Below are 21811 nucleotides of genomic sequence, written 5' to 3' on the forward strand. Positions count from 1 at the left end.
GGTATGGTCGAGGTATACGTTTGTGTGTGGGGAGGGGTTCTGTGCGTGTGTGGGTGTAAAAAAAAAAATGACAGTATTCTGACAGTCAATAATTTTCTTTGTATCTTCCAATTTTCTAATTATAATTCTGCCATCGGGAATATGTTAAAAAATAAGTTTTTCAAAGCTATTCACATACTTCGATGTTTCGTCTTCAGAGAGACATCACCAGGAATAATGTCCGTATCAGTAAGTGTCTGAATGCTGTTGTATTTTAATTCTAAATGTTTTCGTGTGATTCTGCTCCATTCTTTCACGAACATATATGTGTATGTATGTTCTTATATATGTATGTGTGTGGCACGGGTTCAGGTGATACGCTACTGTGCCATCAGTCAATCAGTGAGGCAGTCGGAGTGCACTGCTGTACAAAACCCTCACCCAACCTCTGCCATGTTACTCCTGCTAACTTCTCTATATTCTCCACCTCTCTCTCTTCCACGCTTCCCAGCTCGCAGCGTCCAGTCAGTGACACATTTGCTCCATCACCTGCCATCGTCATGTTTCATGTTTCACAACCGTAAGTCTTATCTGGGACACGCACACAGACACACACACGCGCACAACCTCTTAGACCATCCAAACCAAATGGATTGCAAGACGTTCTTAAAACAAAATTTGAAGAAGAAAAACTTACGAGTTATGCATTCCAAGAGGGACATATTTCAATCGCTGTAAAAATATAAAATCGTTAGATAAATTCAACTTTGTTATAACATAAAATGTTTATTCGAGTCATATATTTATCTATAATATCATTCATTTATTTATCTATTAATTTCTTTACTTATGTTTGTATTTGTCTATTTATATATTCATGTCTTTGGCTGTTGAAACGAGACGAGGTGAGCTTCAGATATTCTGTAAAGTTGACATTAGACAAATTCATTGAAATGAGAAAGTGCGCGTTGGAGTTAAACAAAATAATTTAAAATCGATAGGAGACCCTTTGGTCTATAAGAAAGTCGTATACAGAGCAAGATAGAAGGAGGGAGAGAGATTCTTCTATTTCAAACATGTCCAACCAGAGATAAATTAAAACGATACTATTGTCTATCTCAATGTAATTTTCTCTGTTTTCTGACGTATTTAATAAGGTTAGGTCAAGTTAGATTAGGTTACTTTAGAATAGGGTATGTAATCACTTTTGGCGGGATTTACAAAATACCGCCAACCTGACGGCGATATTGATCGAAAATGGCGTATTGTTTACAAAACTATTTTTTTTCCCGTAATGAGCGGTAATATTCTCGTCTTCGTTGATCCCCAGCCATACACTTTTGGGAACCTATTGACGTGCTGAACAGACTAAATGCAACACTTGACAACGAATACTTGAACTTACTCGACCTAGACCAATAGTTATCATTGCTTGAGCTTGAAGTACTGTGTTGGGCCAGAGAAGAGCAGCTCCATAATAGTTACACACCCTCAAACTTGACACATGGTTAGTAAGCGTAGTGGTTGAATGGTAGTACAGGCACAGGCCATCAAAAAGACTAAATCTGGTTGGGCATTCTCCTATGAAAAGAAACGATTATTTACATTTGCACAAGAGAATAGTACGCTATTAGATATACCAGTAATTCCCCTCCTGATCCCAAAAAATACATATACATAGTTATATATATATATATATATATATATATATATATATATATATATATACATACAGTGGACCCTCGATTCTTGAGGAGTTTAATTAGTTCCAGGAAATCGCTCGTAAACCTATTTTTATTTTCCCATAAAGAAAATATTAAGATTTAATGCGTTCCGGACCTTGAAAATATTAATATCAAAGATACGTTTTCCGTTGATCCACCGCCTGCTCTTCTAGTTGCTCTAGCAACAAGGGGTTAGCAATGGCCGGTCAAGCAAAGCCTGCAATACTCTTGGGCTTCTTGAAGCACCAATTCAGGGATGTGACATTGCAACACTCGAGTCAGATTCAAAGAAAGACTTGAATGACCTCTTTTGAGATTTCACACTTTTTTTCCCCTTTTCAATTTTTTTCTCACTTTGACTAGTAGACGGCTCTGCTGATACAATTTTCATTTCTGGCTATTTCCTCTGTTGCTATATAGGTTAGCTTCGGTCTTCTCCCAAAAGATATCCGTCTCATTGCAATTAAAATGCTGGTGAGACAGGAACTCAGAGTGTATACAAGTCTCTAGAAATCATCGATGAAATTCTCTGCTGCCTTTGTGACGGAGCTGTTTAATCCGGTTCTTGTTTTATTTATTTTTATTTATTTATTTGTTTATTTATTTATTTATCTATCTATTTTTCGAACCACCCACGGCTTACCTTGAATGTTTCTTCTTCATCCGTTGGTACTCCTGGCATGTTCTTAATGAGGTTTGTGAAAATAACTTTTGCCTTCTCACAAACGAGTCACCATGCATTTGATTTTCATTTATCCATATGAAAAGCAACTTTTCAAGATTGTGAATACGTGACCGTTGCGTATATGTTCTTGTCACTCCCATTGATGCATCTTCTTAACTTTGTCCTTGTCCTTCAGAGTAGTGCAAATCGTTGATGTAGACCGATTGTATGTACGTGCTAGGTTATTAGTGAATCTCGCACCTTGTTGTTGCTTCTCAAAGATTCCACAACTTCTACGGCGTTGTTTCCTTTCTTATTGTTATCATCTTACGGCTTTTTCCTGGGGGATTTTTTTTTGCACTGAAAGAAATTCACAAGTAATGCGTCTGATCGCGTTTGCAAAAAATGTAGGATCACCAGCGACATTAACATGCTAACACAACGTGTGCTAAACGCAGGCAGACAGCCGAGAAGCAGGCGGGAATAGAGTTGCCTGAAATGTTACGTCTGTAACAAATTTGTTACGATTTGTTCTCTGTGGTGAATTGTTTTACGTTTGTTACAATGGTGTCATAATTTTTTTCTGGTTGCGTTGTTTAATCATCATTACCGAATTAATAGCAAACACAAAATATTTACTACTCGAATGAATACAAAATTTAGAGATCTCTTATAATCTAAAATTCTGGTAATGCTGTCAACTGCACGATTTGCTGACCGTAGGTAGGAGTGAATCACGTGCAGGATGCAAGGGACCTAACGTTGTCTCCTAGTGACTCGTTACTCGAAACGTTGCTCGTTATTATCATTATCATTATTATTATTATTATTATTATTTTCTTTCTTTTTTCTTTTTTTTTTTGGGGTGGGGGTGGGCTCATGCAAATCCCTCGTTATGCGAGGTGCTCGTTAAGCGAGGTTCCACTGTGTGTGTGTGTGTGTGTGTGTATAATATATATATATATATGTATATATATATATATATATATAATATATATGAATAGAATCACCAGTGACGGTGTAGTCAAAGCGTCGTCATCGTAATCACGCGAGCCTTGGTTCGAATCCGGGGACGACAGTCGGAATTATATATATATATATATGAATGGAAAGACACGACTGGGAACAAGAGACTTTATCCCTGACCGGTTTCGCCTTTGAGGCTTCTTCAGAGGTAAAATTTACAGAGAATGAAATCATTGGTACTTATAGGGCAGTTGCTGTGGTTCATGAGGGACGCGGGCTGAGACTCTGTATGCTGCTTGGCTCGGTGGTCATGTGGGGTTAGGTGTGTTGCTGGCGGAGGTAGTTGTTTGTTTGTTTTGTGTGAGCAATTGTCTCATGGCGTATTTGGCGGCATGTTTTGCAATCTTGATATCTCCTGTTCTGTTGTTGATGCAATCGTTGGTGTTTATGTATATTACTTCTAATGTTTTTCTCTGGCTTGTTTAGGTTTTCATATAAAATGTTTGCTTGGTTCCATTAGGGTAAATGTTTTTCTTCGATGTGGTGTACCCAGGCGTTTGTTGTGCGGTGGTGACGGACATCGGCTTTGTGTTCATGTAAGCGTTTCTTTAATCCCCTGTACGTCTCACCATAGTAGGCAAGGTTGCATCCCGAGCAGGGGATTTTGTATAGGATAGTGTTAGGTTGAGTGGGATATTGTCTGTTATTTGTGAAGTCGCGTATTTATCGTCCTTTGTTTGGTATTACTGTGATGTCTGTGAGTTTTAATTTCTTGGTTAGGAGGTGAGTTAGTGCTATGAGGAGAATATTTTCATTTTTGGTTTGTGGTTCTGAGATGCTTCTTCGTTTGATTTCCTTAGCTTTGTGTAGGGCTTGACAGTATCCTATACAAAATCCCCTACTCGGGATGCAACCTACTATGGTGAAACGTACAGGGGATTAAAGAAACGCCTACATGAACACAAAGCCGATGTCCGTCCTCACCGCACAACAAACGCTTGGGTAAACCACATCGAAGAAAAACAACATTTACCTCAATGGAACCAAGCAAACATTTTACATGAACAGGAGATATCAAGATTGCAAAACATGCCGCCAAATACGCCATGAGACAATTGCTCACACAAAACAAACAAACAACTACCTCCGCCAGCAACACACCTGACCCCACATGACCACCAAGCCAAGCAGCATACGGAATCTCAGCCCGCGTCCCTCATGAACCACAGCAACTGCCCTATAAATACCAATGATTTCATTCTTTGTAAATATTACCTCTGAAGAAGCCTCAAAGGAGAAACCGGTCAGGAATAAAGTCTCTTGTTCCCAGCCGTGTCTTTCCATTCTTACCATTCATACACCTGTCATGGTGTCACGATATATATATATGTATATATATATATATATATATATATATATATATTAGCCAAATTACCCGCGCGTTGCTGCGAGTTCGTGAATCATCCCTAACCTAACCATACCCCACCTAACTTTAACCCTTAACCCTAACCAAAATATATGTATTTTTAATTAAACATAGTTATCCAAGTATCAGGAGTGATAGGGTATCAGAATATATATGGTTATGGGGGTCTATCTGAAAAACCCTAGGAGGAGTTCGTGAACATAAAAACAAACAAACAAACAAATTGACAGACAAATAAAAGATAGAAATCCAAATACATTGGGTTATAAGGTTTCAGAATATATATGGTTATAGGGGTGTATCTGCAAAAACCTACGAGAAGTTCGTGAATAATCTCTAACCTAGCCATACCCCACCTAACTTTAACCCTTAACCCTAACCAAAATATATATATATTTTTGAAAATCAAATATAGTTATCCTAGTTACCAAAAGTGATAGGGTATCAGAATATATGGTTATGGGGTCTATATGCAAAACCCTAGGAGGAGTTCCTGAACAAACAAATAAACAAACAAATAAACAGACAGACAAATGAAAGACAGTTTTCCAGGTACCTTGGGTTATAAGGTTTCAGAATATAGTTATAGGGGTCTATCTGCAAAAACCTAGGAATAGTTCGTGAATAATCACTCATCTAACCATAGCCCACCTAACTTTAATCCTTAACCCTAACCAAAATAAAATAAAAATTGGAAATGAAGTATAGTTATCCCAAGTACCTGGAGGGATAGGGTATCAGAATATATATGGCTACGGGGGTCTATCTGCGAAACCTTAGGAGTTCGTGATCAAACAAACAAACAGACAGAGGCTACTACCTTATTATAGTATATATATATATATATATATATATATATATATATATATATAATTGTATTTATTCACATACACACACACACACACATATATGTATATATATATATATATATATATATATATATATGTATATATATATATATATATATATATATATATATATATGTATATATCACAACTAACACCACAGTCGGACGAAAGAAAGAGTTACGTAAGCAAAACTATATATTTCGAGTGCTAACTGCAATCCTCTTCAGCTAACAATCGAAATATATAGTTCGCTTACGCAACTCTTTCTTTCGTCCGACTGTGGTGTTAGTTGTGATTTACGAATGTGTTACTACATTTTTCACCAGTGATATATATATGAATAAATATATATATGTATGTATATAGATAATTGCAATTTATTAATTTGTTTATTTTTTATTTTATTATCATTATTATTTTATCTGTTTTATTTTATTTATTTATTTTTATTTATTTGCTGTGCATGTTTCTTTACACAGTAGTGCCTGACTCACCTAATTTGTTTATTTTTTATTTTACTATCATTATTATTTTATCTTTTATTTTATTTATTTATGTTTATTTATTTGGTGTGCATGTTTCTTTACACAGTAGTGCCTGACTCACCTAATTTATTTTTTATTTTACTATTATTATTATTTTATCTATTTTATTTTATTTATTTATTTTTATTTATTTGCTGTGCATGTTTCTTTACACAGTAGTGCCTGACTCACCTAATTTGTTTATTTTTTATTTTATTATCATTATTATTTTATCTATTTTATTTTATTTATTTATTTTTATTTATTTGCTGTGCATGTTTCTTTACACAGTTGTGCCTGACTCACCTAATTTGTTTATTTTTTATTTTACTATCATTATTATTTTATCTTTTATTTTATTTATTTATGTTTATTTATTTGGTGTGCATGTTTCTTTACACAGTAGTGCCTGACTCACCTAATTTATTTTTTATTTTACTATTATTATTATTTTATCTATTTTATTTTATTTATTTATTTTTATTTATTTGCTGTGCATGTTTCTTTACACAGTAGTGCCTGACTCACCTAATTTGTTTATTTTTTATTTTATTATCATTATTATTTTATCTATTTTATTTTATTTATTTATTTTTATTTATTTGCTGTGCATGTTTCTTTACACAGTTGTGCCTGACTCACCTAATTTGTTTATTTTTTATATTACTATCATTATTATTTTATCTTTTATTTTATTTATTTATTTTTATTTATTTGCTGTGCATGTTTCTTTACACAGTAGTGCCTGACTCACCTAATTTGTTTATTTTTTATTTTACTATTATTATTATTTTATCTATTTTATTTTATTTATTTATTTTTATTTATTTGCTGTGCATGTTTCTTTACACAGTAGTGCCTGACTCACCTAATTTGTTTATTTTTTATTTTACTATCATTATTATTTTATCTATTTTATTTTATTTATTTATTTTTATTTATTTGCTGTGCATGTTTCTTTACACAGTAGTGCCTGACTCACCTAATTTGTTTATTTTTTATTTTACTATCATTATTATTTTATCTATTTTATTTTATTTATTTATTTTTATTTATTTGCTGTGCATGTTTCTTTACACAGTAGTGCCTGACTCACCTAATTTGTTTATTTTTTATTTTACTATTATTATTATTTTATCTATTTTATTTTATTTTTTTATTTTTATTTATTTGCTGTGCATGTTTCTTTACACAGTAGTGCCTGACTCACCTAATTTATTTTTTATTTTACTATTATTATTATTTTATCTATTTTATTTTTATTTATTTGCTGTGCATGTTTCTTTACACAGTAGTGCCTGACTCACCTAATTTATTTTTTATTTTACTATTATTATTATTTTATCTTTTATTTTTTTTTTTTTTATTTTTTTTATTTGCTGTGCATGTTTCTTTACACAGTAGTGCCTGACTCACCTGGCAACATGCAGATGTAATGATACCCTGGGGTGTCACAGTCACTGATCACATATGTTCCATCGTTCTTGACAATGGCGCAGGTGTTATCGCCTACTTCCTAGGTCACACAAAAAAAAAAAAAATGACACATTAGTTCACAAGGAGCAAAGGAAGAAGACATGAATTAAATTATTATTGTTATTATTATTTATTTTGTCATAATTTTTATTTATTTTATTTATTTATTTTATTTGTTTGTTTTTATTTGTTATTATTATATATGTATGTTTTTTTTGTATCCGACCTAGTTATGGACCAAAAGGTCTCCTGTCGGCATGGTCAGCCTTTGTAATCCTTTGTAAAATAAGTCGAATGTTACCTTTTGTATCATTACGATTATCCGCACAGAATATTTTTAATAAGTATGCTTATGCTGTTATATGTCTGGATGGGGACACACACACACACACACACACACACACACACACACACACACACACACACACACACACACACACACACACACACACACATACATACATACTCACACACACACACTGCAAGTATTTTTTCTTTTAAGTTGCTTTCTCTGTGTGTGTGTGTGTGTGTGTGTGTGTGTGTGTGTGTGTGTGTGTGTGTGTGTGTGTGTGTGTCTGTATGTGTGTGTAAATGCATTTACTCCTTATTATGTACAGGAAAGAATCTACTCTCGTGGGGTTTCGTCTTTTCCTCCAGCTCTCATACCTATTTTTTAATTCGCTTATGGGTTACTTGGGTTATACTATTTTGTTGAGAAAAATGTGTTTTTTATGTCACTTCAACGTATTTTTACTTTATATTTTTGTCACTTTGTTCTTGTGACTCTCTCACCCTGAAGTTAGAGGTTCTCTCATTGCTTTTGTTTGCTGTTTTCAAGACACAAACATTGCACTCAATTCACATATTTCTCTCCCTTTGGTAGGCCCAATTCTTTGAATCTTTCTTCGTTCATTTTATTTGTAAAGTTGAGGACCTGTTTGGTCACTACCCTCTGTATTCTTTAGATCAGCGTTTCGCAACCTGGGCTACTGGGACGCGATGATAGTGGATACTGGAAAGCGATGCATCCATACACTTTCCTTGATCCTTCTAGTAATAAGATATTAGCTAAAGGGAGCTGGACAATATGAAATGAATATCGCTGATAAATCCAAAGAGAATTCCAAAGAATTCTACAGTTACATTAAAGATAAAAATGTTATTAGGAATCACATTGACCCACTATTATCTGCTGACGGTCAACTTGAATATTCAAACGAAGGAATGTGTAATATTATAAACAATTATTCTCAGTATTCGTAAACGAAACACCTCAAAGTGAACTCCAAACTGAAACCTGTGAAAAGTCTAGGGTAAACTTACTACGGTAAATATAACAAAATAAAAAATTAAAAGGTGTATAGAGAAACTCAAAATTAAAAAAACACCAGGGCCTGACGGTTGGCATCCAAGAATCTTAAAGAAAATGAAAAATGAGATTGTTGTTTCAAGAAATCCGTCATATCCGGAGATGTCCCAAGAGAATGGAAGCTAGCTAACGTCACTCCAATATTCAATAAAGGCGACAAAAAGAAACCAAATAACTACAGGCCTATAAGCTTGACTTCAATCGTAGGAAAAATTATGGAAACTATCATCAGAGATGTAACTGTTTGATAAATGATAGCCAGCATGGATTCAGACGGAAACGTTCTTGCGTGACTAATTTATTCGAATTCTACAATACAGTCATCTCGAGTTATGACAAAAGAAACGATATAGATTTAATATATTTAGACTTTGCAAAACCTTTTGATACCGTCCACACGGAGTAAGTGGCAGCCTATTAAATTGGACTAGAAATTAGTTGAATGATCGAAAACAGAGTTGTTTTAAATGACAAAACTTCTAGATCAGTGGTTCTTAACCTGTGGGGAATTCCCCACTGGTGGGGAATGGAGGAGTTGCCAAGTGGGGAATGACCGGTCGGACAGAAGAACCAGTTTTTTTTTATCGGTGTGTTTTTGTTTCTTTTTGTTTGTGTCTGGTGTCTTCTTGTTGTCACCGATGCTGTGGTGGGAAATTGAGAGTTGGCTCACTAAAAAATGGGGAATTGGAGAAAAAAGATTAAGAACCCCTGTTCTAGATGGAAAAATGTTACGAGTGGAGTTCCTCGGGGTTCCGTTCTTGGGCCACTTCTATTCATAGTATATATAAATGATATATATTGTGTCAAAATTTGCTGATGATATAAAATTGTGCGGGATGGGAAATGATCACTTAAATCAATTAGATATTCAAGAAGATTTAGATAAATTACAGCAATGGTCTGAAAAGCGGCTAATGAAATTTAACACATGTAAATGCAAGGTTATGCACATAGGTAAAAATAACAGTAAGTACGATTACAAGTTATTTGGAAATTCGTTAACAAAAGTGGTTAGTGAGAAGGATCTAGGGGTAATTATCAGTAACGATCTCAAATCGTCTAAGCAGTGTATTTCAGCCTCTGAGAAAGCAAATAAGATTCTAGGACTGATCGCGCAATCTTTTGACTTCAAAAGCTCATCTCTCATTAACAATCGTTAGCTCTTCCACATTTGGAATATGCTGTTTCTGTATGGTCACCGAATCTCATTAAAGACATTGACAGATCGGAAAAAGTACAAAAGGAGAGCCACAAAGCTGATTCCAAATATCAAAAATAAATCATACGAAAATCGACTAAAACATATGAATCTTTTTTTTCCTAAAAAAAAAGCGTAGACTCAGGGGATTGACAACATCATAAGTTACAAAATTCTTACACTGAATGAGAATCTGCCAAGAAATAATGGTCTCAAACTGCCAGGAAATACATTTAATTTGGAAGTAGGTAGAAACATCTTCGTCATTCGTGTAGTTAATGAATTGAATAAACTTCCCGCACAGGCAGCGCAATGTAGTTCAGTTCGAAGCTTCAAGATTCGTTTAGATAAACATTTAAGCAAGATGCTGTAATGACTGCCATTTATTTCATATTATTTTATTATTTGTTTGTTATCATTTTTCTGTTTATTTATTATTTGCTTGATTTCCATTTATCATTATTTATTTGTCAATTTATTATTATTTACTATTTACCTGTTTGTTTATCATTTAACGATACCTATGTATTATTTCCTTTCCTGAGGAGAGCTCTTAACTCACATATGACCCATCTAATGGTAATGTTGTGACCTTACACGCACACACACACCCAACTCCCCGCAGCGCAGCGATATTGAAATAATTTCAGCCCTGGGCAGGATTCGAACCCGGACCGCCGTAGTGGCGGCCGGAAACTCTAACCACCGCGCCATCGAGTCGTGTGTGGTTGAGTGTGTGTGTGCATGTGCGTGTGTGTGTGTGTTTATGCATGTCAGAATATAAAAGAGTACGTGTGTGTATGTGCAGGTATGTGTGAGTGTGTAAGGATGAAAGATAGTGTATGCGTATGAATGTGCATACATGTGTGTGTACGTGTGTGAGCATACGTACTTTAAGAATGTTGGTAGTACATGGGGTAGGTGGAAAGGCGGGAAGGAGATGCTACGTAGCGTCGTACTCACCGAACATTGGCTAATAGTCGAATTGCACGAGAATCCAGCCGTATCCAGCTCACTGAGCGAAGGAGTAATTGCGTAAATATAAGTCCCTCTGGAACATGGAGAAAAAATAGATATAAATTTTACAAAATTACCAAAGATGTTCTTCAATGTTTTGGGTTGTCATGCCAACAGCGATAACTGGGAATGGTGGAAAGTTGACTTTCAAGAGTCCTTAGAGTCAAGGACTTTCAGTAATGATAGGTAGTACTAACCCCACTCCATCTTTACACCCTTCACTATCGGATGGGAGACTTTTTTTCTTACTGTCAGCCGCCAGGAGATTTTATTCGTTTTAGTGAAGGAGGTATGTCTCGTAAAAAAGTAAAAGTAGAAAATAAAACTTGTGCCGTGTAGATTTGATTTTTTCTGTCGCCGGGCGATTTTATTTATCTCGATGGCAACACTCAGGATAAGGAAGGGATTAGTGGTTTCACCGGCCCTTCTATCTTCGTACCCCTCTGACCTCGGCACACACTATACTTAGGTCCAGGGTGCCACGTTATTTTAAGGGAATTTTTTTTTTCCAGCACCCCAGATTAAGAAACACTAAGACGGTTTTAGAAATCTGGAGAATTGTTTCTTCTTTATATTTAAGAAAGGACTCGAAATGAGTGGTGAGTCCACAGAAAAATACTAATTCTAGAAAATGAATCAATAAAACTGTGTGGACGGGCAGGAAGACTGGGTTTTGCTAATGAGAGATTCTGTGTCCGAAAGATCATCTTTAAGGAATAGGTGTGGATTGATGATCTTGAACATAAGATGTTATCAAGTGTTGTTGTTTTCGTTGTTGTTTTGTTTTTGTTGTTGTTCCCGAGACTGTCAAGCCGAGTAGTTCCGCTTCCCTGAGGAACGCCACGGTTGGGACTGGATTTTCCCACAAACCCCTTGTAGAGTAATGTTGTGTTGTTGGCGTGTGTGATTGTGTACAGTGTACTTTTCCATAACGTGTTCTATAGTATAGGATGAAGTTTTGCATCCTGGACAGTTGTTGTTGTTGTTGTTGCGTCAAGCCGAGTAGTTCCGCTTCCCTGAGGAACGCCACGGTTGGGACTGGATTTTCCCACAAACCCCTTGTAGAGTAATGTTGTGTTGTTGGCGTGTGTGATTGTGTACAGTGTACTTTTCCATAACGTGTTCTATAGTATAGGATGAAGTTTTGCATCCTGGACAGTTGTTGTTGTTGTTGTTGCCGTTCTTAGGCTTCTTTTAATTAGCGCCTCGACCTCTTAGACCCAATTGCAGACCTCGCATCCACTGGAAGCCATTAAGTACCTCCTGATGTACGCTGTCAGGTAAGAAACGCCGTCCATCCCGTGTGTCAGTAAGTCGGTCACGTTCTTGAGTATGGCCAAAGTCGAATTTTTGAGAGAACACCTGGAAACCAGGAAGAAGAAGAAAAAAGAGGTTATTTGCGTTTCGTTTATCTTAGAGTATTTGCATGTCATGGATTTTACAGAATAAATTGTAGCAAACCTCAACACTATGTCTCTGATAATGTTGGAACGTTCAAGAGGACATTCGTCTGTAAAATATAGTTTTTTTTTAAATCTGTTTAAGGTTTGTTTGAAAACACCCCTCACACACACACACACACACACACACACACACACACACACACACACACACACATACACACATACACACACACACACAAACCATGCTCTCGCACAATCACAGAATCATAGGTTGTGAACATATAAGTTGTAAAGTAAATGTACACGCACCCACACATATGTTCGGACGCACACATGCTTGAACACTGAACACTTACATGGTGGCAGCATGGGTGAGGCTCTGGCTGGGCTCAGGAGAAAAGTGATAACACTTGTTGCTCTTATTGCCGGCGACGAAACCGTCCGGACATACGACTGACCGGAACGAAGTAAAACCAGAATAAAGAAAAAGAATAATATATATTTATGTGTATATATGTATATATATATAATGTGTGTGTGTGTGTGTGTGTGTGTGTGTGTGTGTGTGTGTGTGTGTGTGTGAAAGCGTGTTTATGTGTGTGTATCATCACTGTTTTGGATCACGTGTTGGACTCATGATCGACAGCTATTACCCTCTTAGATGAGAGCATTAATGTTCGTATAATCTGATCTGCAGGTGATGCTGTGGTTTTACACATATGACACGCCCACGCCATTAATACAGGGGAAAGGTAACGGCCAACGGGGTGCGATCTTGGTACCACAGACGGACGGACTGCGACACTATTCGCCCCACAAGTGAGCCGTGTAGTGTGTGTGTGTGTGTGTGTGTGTGTGTGTGTGTGTGTTACTTTTACGAATATTACGACAATAAATGCAAGGTGAGGACACTGAGACTTTGTAATAAGACATTCTGAAGAGCGAATGCATCAGTAATCTTGAAAGAGGAAAAAGCAAAAACTGTCACGAAAAAAAAACATACGCGTGCAGGGAAACACAGGGATGTAGGACCATGCCAATGTGCCGTCATCTTTTCTCTCACACGTGGCATTACCCTCTTTGGTTCTTTTGCCCCCTGGCACGCCCTCGAAGAAGAGGTACTCGAGGCAGGAGTAGGTGATAACTGCGCCGACGTCTCTTGATCGCCCGAAGCTCAATGTTTCGGTACTGTCGACTGGATTATGGACAATGGCGGTAGGACATGCGTTGGCTGAAAGACAACGGGGGTAAGAGACGAAGAGGAGATGGGTTAGTTATAGAACGCAAAGGTTTGTGAACAGGTATACGGGAAATATGGATGGTTATTATTTTTCTTTTTACCGGGAAAGGGAGCGCAAGAGGCTGGTAGATAAAGTAGTAGGCAAGTAGGAAGATAGAGGGGTAGGTGGCGAGAAACTTTAAGAAATTAGATTTGATATTCTCAAGACTAGTTGAAGCAGGATTGAAAGTGAAACTTGAAAAATGTAAGTTTTTGCAGGACAGTGTTATTTATTTGGGACATAAGATAGGCATGGACTTAGTACAGTAAATTCAAAGGTTGAAGCAGTAAAGAATTTTCAAGTTCCAAACCATGTAGAAAAAGTTAGAAATTTCTTGGGATTGACAGGATATTATAGAAAATTTATCCAAGGGTATGCGGACATTACTAATCCATTAAGTTCTTTGTTGAGGAAGGACTCAAAGTTCATGTGGGGACATGCACAATAGCAAGCTTTTGACAAGTTGAAAAATAAACTTACGAGTTCTCCAGTTTTAATATTTCCAGACTATGATCAATAATTCATTTTTTGTACTGATGCATCTGACATAGGGTTAGGAGGCATACTTATGCAAGAGAGAAATGGAACTTTGAAACCAATAGCTTACACACCTAGACTTTGTAATAGCGCAGAGAGAAACTACTCTATAACAGAAAGGGAAACTTTAGCAGTGATATATCTATTAGAAAGTTTTAGAGATATGATACTTGGATATCCAACCAGAGTGTGGACTGATCATACAGCTATTCAGAACTTATCTAAGCATAACAATATTAGGGGCAGACTTGCAAGATGGTTTGCAATACTTCAGTTCTATGAAGTTAAGTTTGAATATATTCCGGGTAGAAACAATATTGCAGCAGATGCACTTTCAAGAAACATTAGCCAACCAACGACAGGGTTGATCAATTTTGTTTGTAGCATAGATGAGTTAGTAACCTTAGATGAGGAAATGCTAATAAGAGAGCAGAGGGATGATAAGACATGTGACTCATTAGCCAAGTATTTGATGAATCCAAGAGGAAATCCTCCAAAACTACCAAAAGGGTATAAGATAGAGGAATTTCATTTAACTAATGGACTTTTGTATAGAAAAACAGTTGTAAGTGGGAAAAATATTTCTAGAGGCCCAGTAAATCAATTGATAATACCACAAACTCTTTTAAAAGAGATATTGATGTTACTTCATGATAGTGATTGTAGTTCACATCCAGGAAAGGATAAAACTTATAGACAAGCACAACTCAAATACTTTTGGCCAGGTATGAAGAAAGATATGTATGATTGTATAGAAAATTGTTTGAAATGTGCTAAGGTGAAATGAAATGCACCAAAACCTGCTCCTATGTTAACATATCCCATTCCACAGAAACCTTGGGAAAGAGTTCACATAGATACATTGGAGTTACGTATGAGAATGGATATAAATATGTATTTGTTCCCATTGATTATTTTTCAAGATTTTGTATTTTACAGCCCATTCCAAATAAGAAAGCTGAAACAATTGCTTCAGTAATCTATGATCAGATAATCTGTAATTTCACTACACCTAAGATATTAGTTTCAGATAATGGAACTGAATTTAATAATAAGATCTTGGAAATTTTATGTTGTTTATTTAAGATCCATAAGATCAATATCTTAGTGAATCATCCTCAGAGTAATGGAATTGTAGAGAGGTCAAATAAGAAAATTATTACATGTCTTAGAAGTATGATAAGTCCTCATAGTATAACTTGAGATACTTGGATTCCTTGTGTTAAATGTACTCTGAACAACCAAGTTAACATAGTAACAGGTGAAGCACCTCATTTTATCATTTTGGGGGAAGACGAAACGCTTCCATAGGAAATATTGATTACAGAGCAGAAACCTGTGTATAATATAAATGATTATATCTCAAATAGGATAAATACATTTCAAACTATTCACCAAAGAGTTAGAGAACATATGCAAGAGTATACACAAGAAATGAAAAACCAACAACACAAAATAGCACATAAACTAGAATTAAAATAGGAGAGTTAGTCATGGTCAAACTACATTCACCCTACAATAAACTTTCACCAAGCTACTCAGGTCCATATAGGGTAATTGATTCTGCAGGTGGAAATATATACAAGATTTTACACTTAGAAACTAGGGAAGTATCAATTAATCATTTAGATAATATGAAGAAAGAATACAATTTGATGATGAAGATACCTGTGATACTCAATGCATCAGTTTTGATAAAACTCTAAACTCTGAAGAGTATAGGGAATATGTTGGTAATATCATACGGGAATTGAATAATAATCTTGATATATTTTACAGATAGTTTTTAAATTGTTGAAATGTATGTGTTTGTGATGGGAGACCTAAACTACTGGAACTTGGTGTCAAGCAGAGATACTACCTGTAGCTTTGGTCAGACATGAAGACCTTGGACCTGCTGTGTGTTTGACTCTGAACCTTCCCAACACATAAGGACAATGCCACTAAGTATCAAAATATGATTATTTTAGTGAAGCAAAATTTAAAACATACCGCCTTTTTTCCCCTTTCTTCCAACGTGGTTCATTCCAACTTCCTTTTTTTTTAAGTTTAAGTGGGGACCTCACTATTTCTTTTTTATTCTTTATTTATTTATTTTTTCACGCCTAAAGGAGATTCTTAATGCCAAGGAGGTTTCCTACAGGATACCTCAATAAAGTAACCCCCACTACCCTTTCAGTCTCCCTTAGCAAACAGTATTCCATAAGAAGACGTTATATCTCTCAGCTGTAGCTGGCCACTCACCTTGGTCGTAGTCTTGGTACCGGATCTCCATGAAGGCTTTGACAAGGGTCTTGCCAGCGTCTCTGGTGACAGTAGGCCACGTACTCGGGTATTCCATGAGGTAAGCCTGAGGGAGAGATTGAAGACTGTACAAGACGTCAAAAAAGACAAGACACCTGGGGGATTCTCTCTCTCTCTCTCTCTCTCTCTCTCTCTCTCTCTCTCTCTCTCTCTCTCTCTCTCTCCCTCTCTCTCTCTCTCTAAAATATAAATACATAAATGAATAAAAGATAAATAAGATTAAATACGATAAATGAATAAAAAGAATGATATAATAAAAAGATGGGGAGGGCCCGCTCTGTTTTGGCCAGCAAGACCTACTGTAAGGTGCCCCAAAAAGCATTGTTTTTTTTTTTCTTTATCGTTATAATTACATGTATGGAACCTTAATAAAATATAGTGGAGACCATGGGAATTAATTTGCTTGAGTCCTTTTTGATCAGTACGTATGCATTACGAAAAAAAAAGACGAAAATATTGTCGTTTAATGACCTCAGTTACTTTCGGACCTCCCTACGTAAGAAATCTCGAACTTGATATAGCATGCAGACCCCTAGAACCATGTTCGATAAATCTAGTAACGACGTATTTCATGTAGATACAGATATACAGTTGACAGGTTATCATGCATAACGATGTCTTTTATATAGATTCAGAAGGTTTTCACTGAACTTACCACGCTGGTATTGTCGTTTCTGTAAGCCTCCTGGTCGACCCAGAAGCAATACAATCTGGTGTTGCACGTGAACTCGGCTCCCACTTGTGGCGTGAGAGAGTCACCTAGGCGTCAGGAGCACAAGACTAAGTTAAGATTCCTTCATATCATATAGACAAAATATTCCTTACATTTTTATTATTGAACATCTATTACATGAGGACCATGAGGTTAGGTAATACAAAGTGGTTACTTTATACTAGATAAGCGTTTCCCAACCTGGGGTGCTGGGAAATGATGGACACAAAATCACATTGATATATGTATCATTGATTACCTAGTTGTGCATATTTGACTTTTTCCATGCTATTTTATTTTTCTAGGGTGTTCTTATTTCTTCTACAAACATTATTGTCAATTTGTTTCAGTTCTAAGGAATCAAGAAAATAAATCAAGCGGTACAATTCACTTTCTTTTATCCTTCTAATAACAAGATAGGGGTACTGGCCTGCTTAGACATGACAACAGGGGGTGCTATGGTCGGAAAAGGTTAGGAAACGTTGTACTAGATTAATATATCGGAAGGTCTAACGTAGCGATGAGTATACAATTCGACACTATACCCAGCTACAGAGATCTGGGGAATTTCTTCATTTTTTCTGTTAATTTGCTTTATTTAATTTATTTGTTCATTTGTTTATTCATCTATTAACACACTTTTGCATGGCCTATTAAGAATATTTAATTCTTTTTTCCATTTGTTCTTCATTTGTTTTACTCACTGAATCCAGTCATTACTTTCCTAAGTTTATTCCTCCAGTTTTGCTTGTCATTGTTTTTTTTTATGCAAGTTGATCACTTATTAGTCTCCCACAAATCTTAAAACAAATGATTAATTACCTGCATTTCCATGGAATTTGCCAAGACTCAGAAGGGAGTAGTTTGTTGAGTTGTCTCCAATGTTGAAATTGTCGTAGGTGGCGTGGTAGTGTTTGCCTGAACTGTCGATCATCACCACCTTGCGAGAGAGGGAGAAAAAACACAATCTAATTTACTAGACCAATTAATTATTATCTTTTGTTTATTATGATATTTCATAATATATCATATATGTATGTATATATATATTATATATTCATTTATGATATGTTATATATTGATATTATAGTTATAAAATTTTACTTTCATTTCTTAAGGGTAATTATTGGATCGTTTGGTAGAACGTTTTTTTTATATATATTGAACGATTGATAATAAAACTGTTTCTTCACGATTGTTATAAAGTGTAAAAACTATTCTTATTTTACTTAAATTAACTAGATGACTGGTGACCAAGAAAATGCTAATACACGGTTGGCAGAACTGGAGGAAAAATGTCAGATATTTTTATTGAGTTAATTTCTAATACATTTTAATTATATTTTTATTATGTTGATTAAAAGAATGTTGTTTTATAACTATAATATGTGTACTTGTGTATGTATACATATATGTACGTGTGTGTACATGTGTGCGTATATGTGCATGTGCATGTATACCTATCTGCGCTTGAGGACATATATATGCGTGCGTATGTGTACTTGTGTATGTATACGTGTGGACGTGTTTACATGTGTGCATATGTGTATGTGTGCATATGGAAGAGGACAGTCGACAAAGATAAGGTGCGATCAGCATTCTATAGCAGGCGTTATCACACTAAACTATTTTTCCTCCGACAGTTGGAGGAGATTTGGAGTCCGCAGCTTTGGGGAAGGAATCTAGTATGCTGGAAGAAAATCAGTTTTCTCCAGCACATCACATCAAATTCTATGCATTTTTGTTGAGAAAATGGAATATTTTGCTACAGCGATTTCACGGTGGGGAGAGTCCTGGAGGTGGGCGGTACCGCCAACTAATCGGAGGTTGGGGGAAAAATAGCCCAGTATGATAACCTCATGAAGTATATCTTACCCTCAAGACTTTTGGCTGCGAATTTCCACCTCTGGACTGCATCAGGTGGTACAGGTTTTCGGTCCCTGCAAAGGGGGAAAAAGGTATGGAATTAACCATCTACAGTATATTTGGAGCCACATGTACCTCACTGGCTGCCGTCGTTGGATTTGATTGATCTGGGTGCTTCAGTCTCAGTTAGGTTAGATTTATTTTCATTTGTCGTTTTTCTTTTTGGGGGTTTAGGGGGAGCGTGTGAGTTGTAGAATGTAATGAAGGATAGAAAGATGATTTTTGGTGTATCAGGAGGCTGCATAAAATTATAATTATAATGATGATAATGGTAGTAATGGAAATAATAATGATAATCGTCGTCGTCGCCGTCGTCGTCGTCGTCGTCATCATCATCATCATCATCATCATCATCATCATCATCATCATCATCATCATCATCATCATCATCATCATCATCATCATCATCATCATCATCATCATCATCATCATCATCATCATCATCATCATCATCATCATCATCATCATCATCATCATCATCACCATCACCATCACCATCATCATCATCATCAATGATCATCATCATCATCGTTACTAATCCCTGAGCATAGGACACTTGCCCTCAGCTGAATGAGATCGTCTGTCACCGGCCAAAACAAAAGCATTCAAAGAGCTATATTGTAGTCAAGGAACTGGTGATATCATTCCAAGTTCCTGTCTACATTCGCCTTTCATTAAACCGCATGAAAGTAAATTGTGAGAATATTTAGTAATATTCATATTCACATGCTTTACTCTCGTCACTTACCTTCCAGAATATATGAATATATAAATGGTTAAGCTTTTATTATTTGTAACATTTTCATATCACGAGCAAATCGCTAACGAATGTGATCAAACAAATTGTTACAAAGCAAAAAGACCGTAGCTGTTACGTTAATATATTTACCGATCCAGAAGACGTGTTGGCTCAAGTAAAAACCATTTGTGTATGCCTCAAGCCCTTGGTTCAGTTGGTACCAATAGTTGGAATATACCATTCTGAAGATCACCGTCCAGTTGCCATCGACTTCGGTCAAGTCGCACCAAGCCTGTAAGACGACATGAACACGTCACGAATTGTAGACATTTTTTCTTTTATCATTAGATAAAATCCTTTTTTAAGCAAGAAACATAAAATAAACCGATTTAGTGTATTTTTTCATTAAATGAGAGTCAAAGATACAGTAAGATATTGAATTAATAAGAAATCATCATCATCATCATCATCATCTCGTCGTTGTCACCATCATAATCTGTGATGATCACGGCGACGCGATGAGGATGATGAGGATGACGAAATGGTGATGATGATGATAATGATGATTTGACACCAAGGCCCCCAGTGATACCAGCAGATTTTTTTCTTTCTTTCTTTTTTACAAAAAATATATATTTTTGATAGTATTGATGATTCGTGGTTTTCAGAAACCCTTTCGTTGTTATTATGTATCATCATAGGTTATTAATAATTATAATTACTGTTATTGACGACCACAACGTTTCCTGAGATTTTACAATACTGACAAAACATTTTAGATATATTTCTGGAGTGTTTAATGTCAACCTGACAAGGTTTGTGTTAATTGAATTACTTTCATACTCTCAATAGAAATTTATTGTGCATTTAGAGACCCAAACAACCTACATATATGTATATATATATATATATATATGTATGTATATATATATATATATATATATATATATATATATATATATATATATATATATATTCCTATTAAATGCTAAAGCACAAGTGGCGTCAATGATTTTAAGAGAACATTTCTCTAACTCTCTGTATTTCCTTTTCTCTTTATAATTCAAACTCTGAAGGAAATAGTAAAAGGCTTCAGAATGTTGATTCATTTTACCGACAGCTGTTTCAACCATTACAAATGGTCATCTTCAGGGTAATACAATACATCAAGAAGACGACTGCAGGCTCACCGTAACAACGGAGCCATCCACCAACATTTTGTCGATGCCCACGACAAAAAGCCGCCCTTAGTAGATCTCATAAGGGATACAACAATCATCCACCATGATAACAATTATGGAAGTTTAGTAGTAGCTGAGGCAGTGAGCATCGCTTTACAAAAGCCTCTCTTAAATGTACAGATTTCATCTGATCATGTTCTCCCCTCCAATAGAAAATACAGACTGTCACCACGGGACAAAAACCCACATGGGGATTGTGTCCAGACTTCCGGGACGTAATCCCACATCGGGAAGTTGCCCCGGCTACCCTTTCCGTCTCGGTAGGGTAGACAGATTCCCACCTTACGAGTGACCTCTCCCTGCCGTTTTTACTCGGCCTTATATACCCATGTTTGTATTGATGTATTGTATTACCCTGAAGATGACCATTTGTAATGGTTGAAACAGCTGTCGGTAAAATGAATCAACATTCTGAAGCCTTTTACTATTTCCTTCAGAGTTTGAATTATGAAGAGAAAAGGAAATACAGAGTTAGAGA

The 21811-nt window shown here is 35.9% G+C and overlaps 1 protein-coding gene across 1 annotated transcript in view; it reads right to left on the minus strand.

Annotated features, from left to right (window-relative positions):
- The window catches only part of LOC143032601 (uncharacterized), an 80325-nt gene that overhangs the window by 14927 nt on the left and 43587 nt on the right, over window positions 1–21811 (minus strand). Inside the window, exons 6-17 of the mRNA XM_076197471.1 lie at window positions 20243–20384; window positions 19303–19367; window positions 18250–18367; window positions 17371–17474; window positions 16656–16761; window positions 13598–13825; window positions 12951–13047; window positions 12452–12553; window positions 11138–11225; window positions 7548–7647; window positions 1385–1560; window positions 677–711 (exon numbers count right to left, since the gene is read on the minus strand). Of these exons, the coding sequence (XP_076053586.1) occupies window positions 677–711; window positions 1385–1560; window positions 7548–7647; window positions 11138–11225; window positions 12452–12553; window positions 12951–13047; window positions 13598–13825; window positions 16656–16761; window positions 17371–17474; window positions 18250–18367; window positions 19303–19367; window positions 20243–20384 (1361 nt within the window). The remainder of the gene's footprint in view (window positions 1–676; window positions 712–1384; window positions 1561–7547; window positions 7648–11137; window positions 11226–12451; window positions 12554–12950; window positions 13048–13597; window positions 13826–16655; window positions 16762–17370; window positions 17475–18249; window positions 18368–19302; window positions 19368–20242; window positions 20385–21811) is intronic.

Source organism: Oratosquilla oratoria, chromosome 14 (assembly GCF_046742065.1).
Source record: "Oratosquilla oratoria isolate Oo_2021 chromosome 14, ASM4674206v1, whole genome shotgun sequence".
NCBI classification, from domain to species: Eukaryota; Metazoa; Arthropoda; class Malacostraca; order Stomatopoda; family Squillidae; genus Oratosquilla; species Oratosquilla oratoria.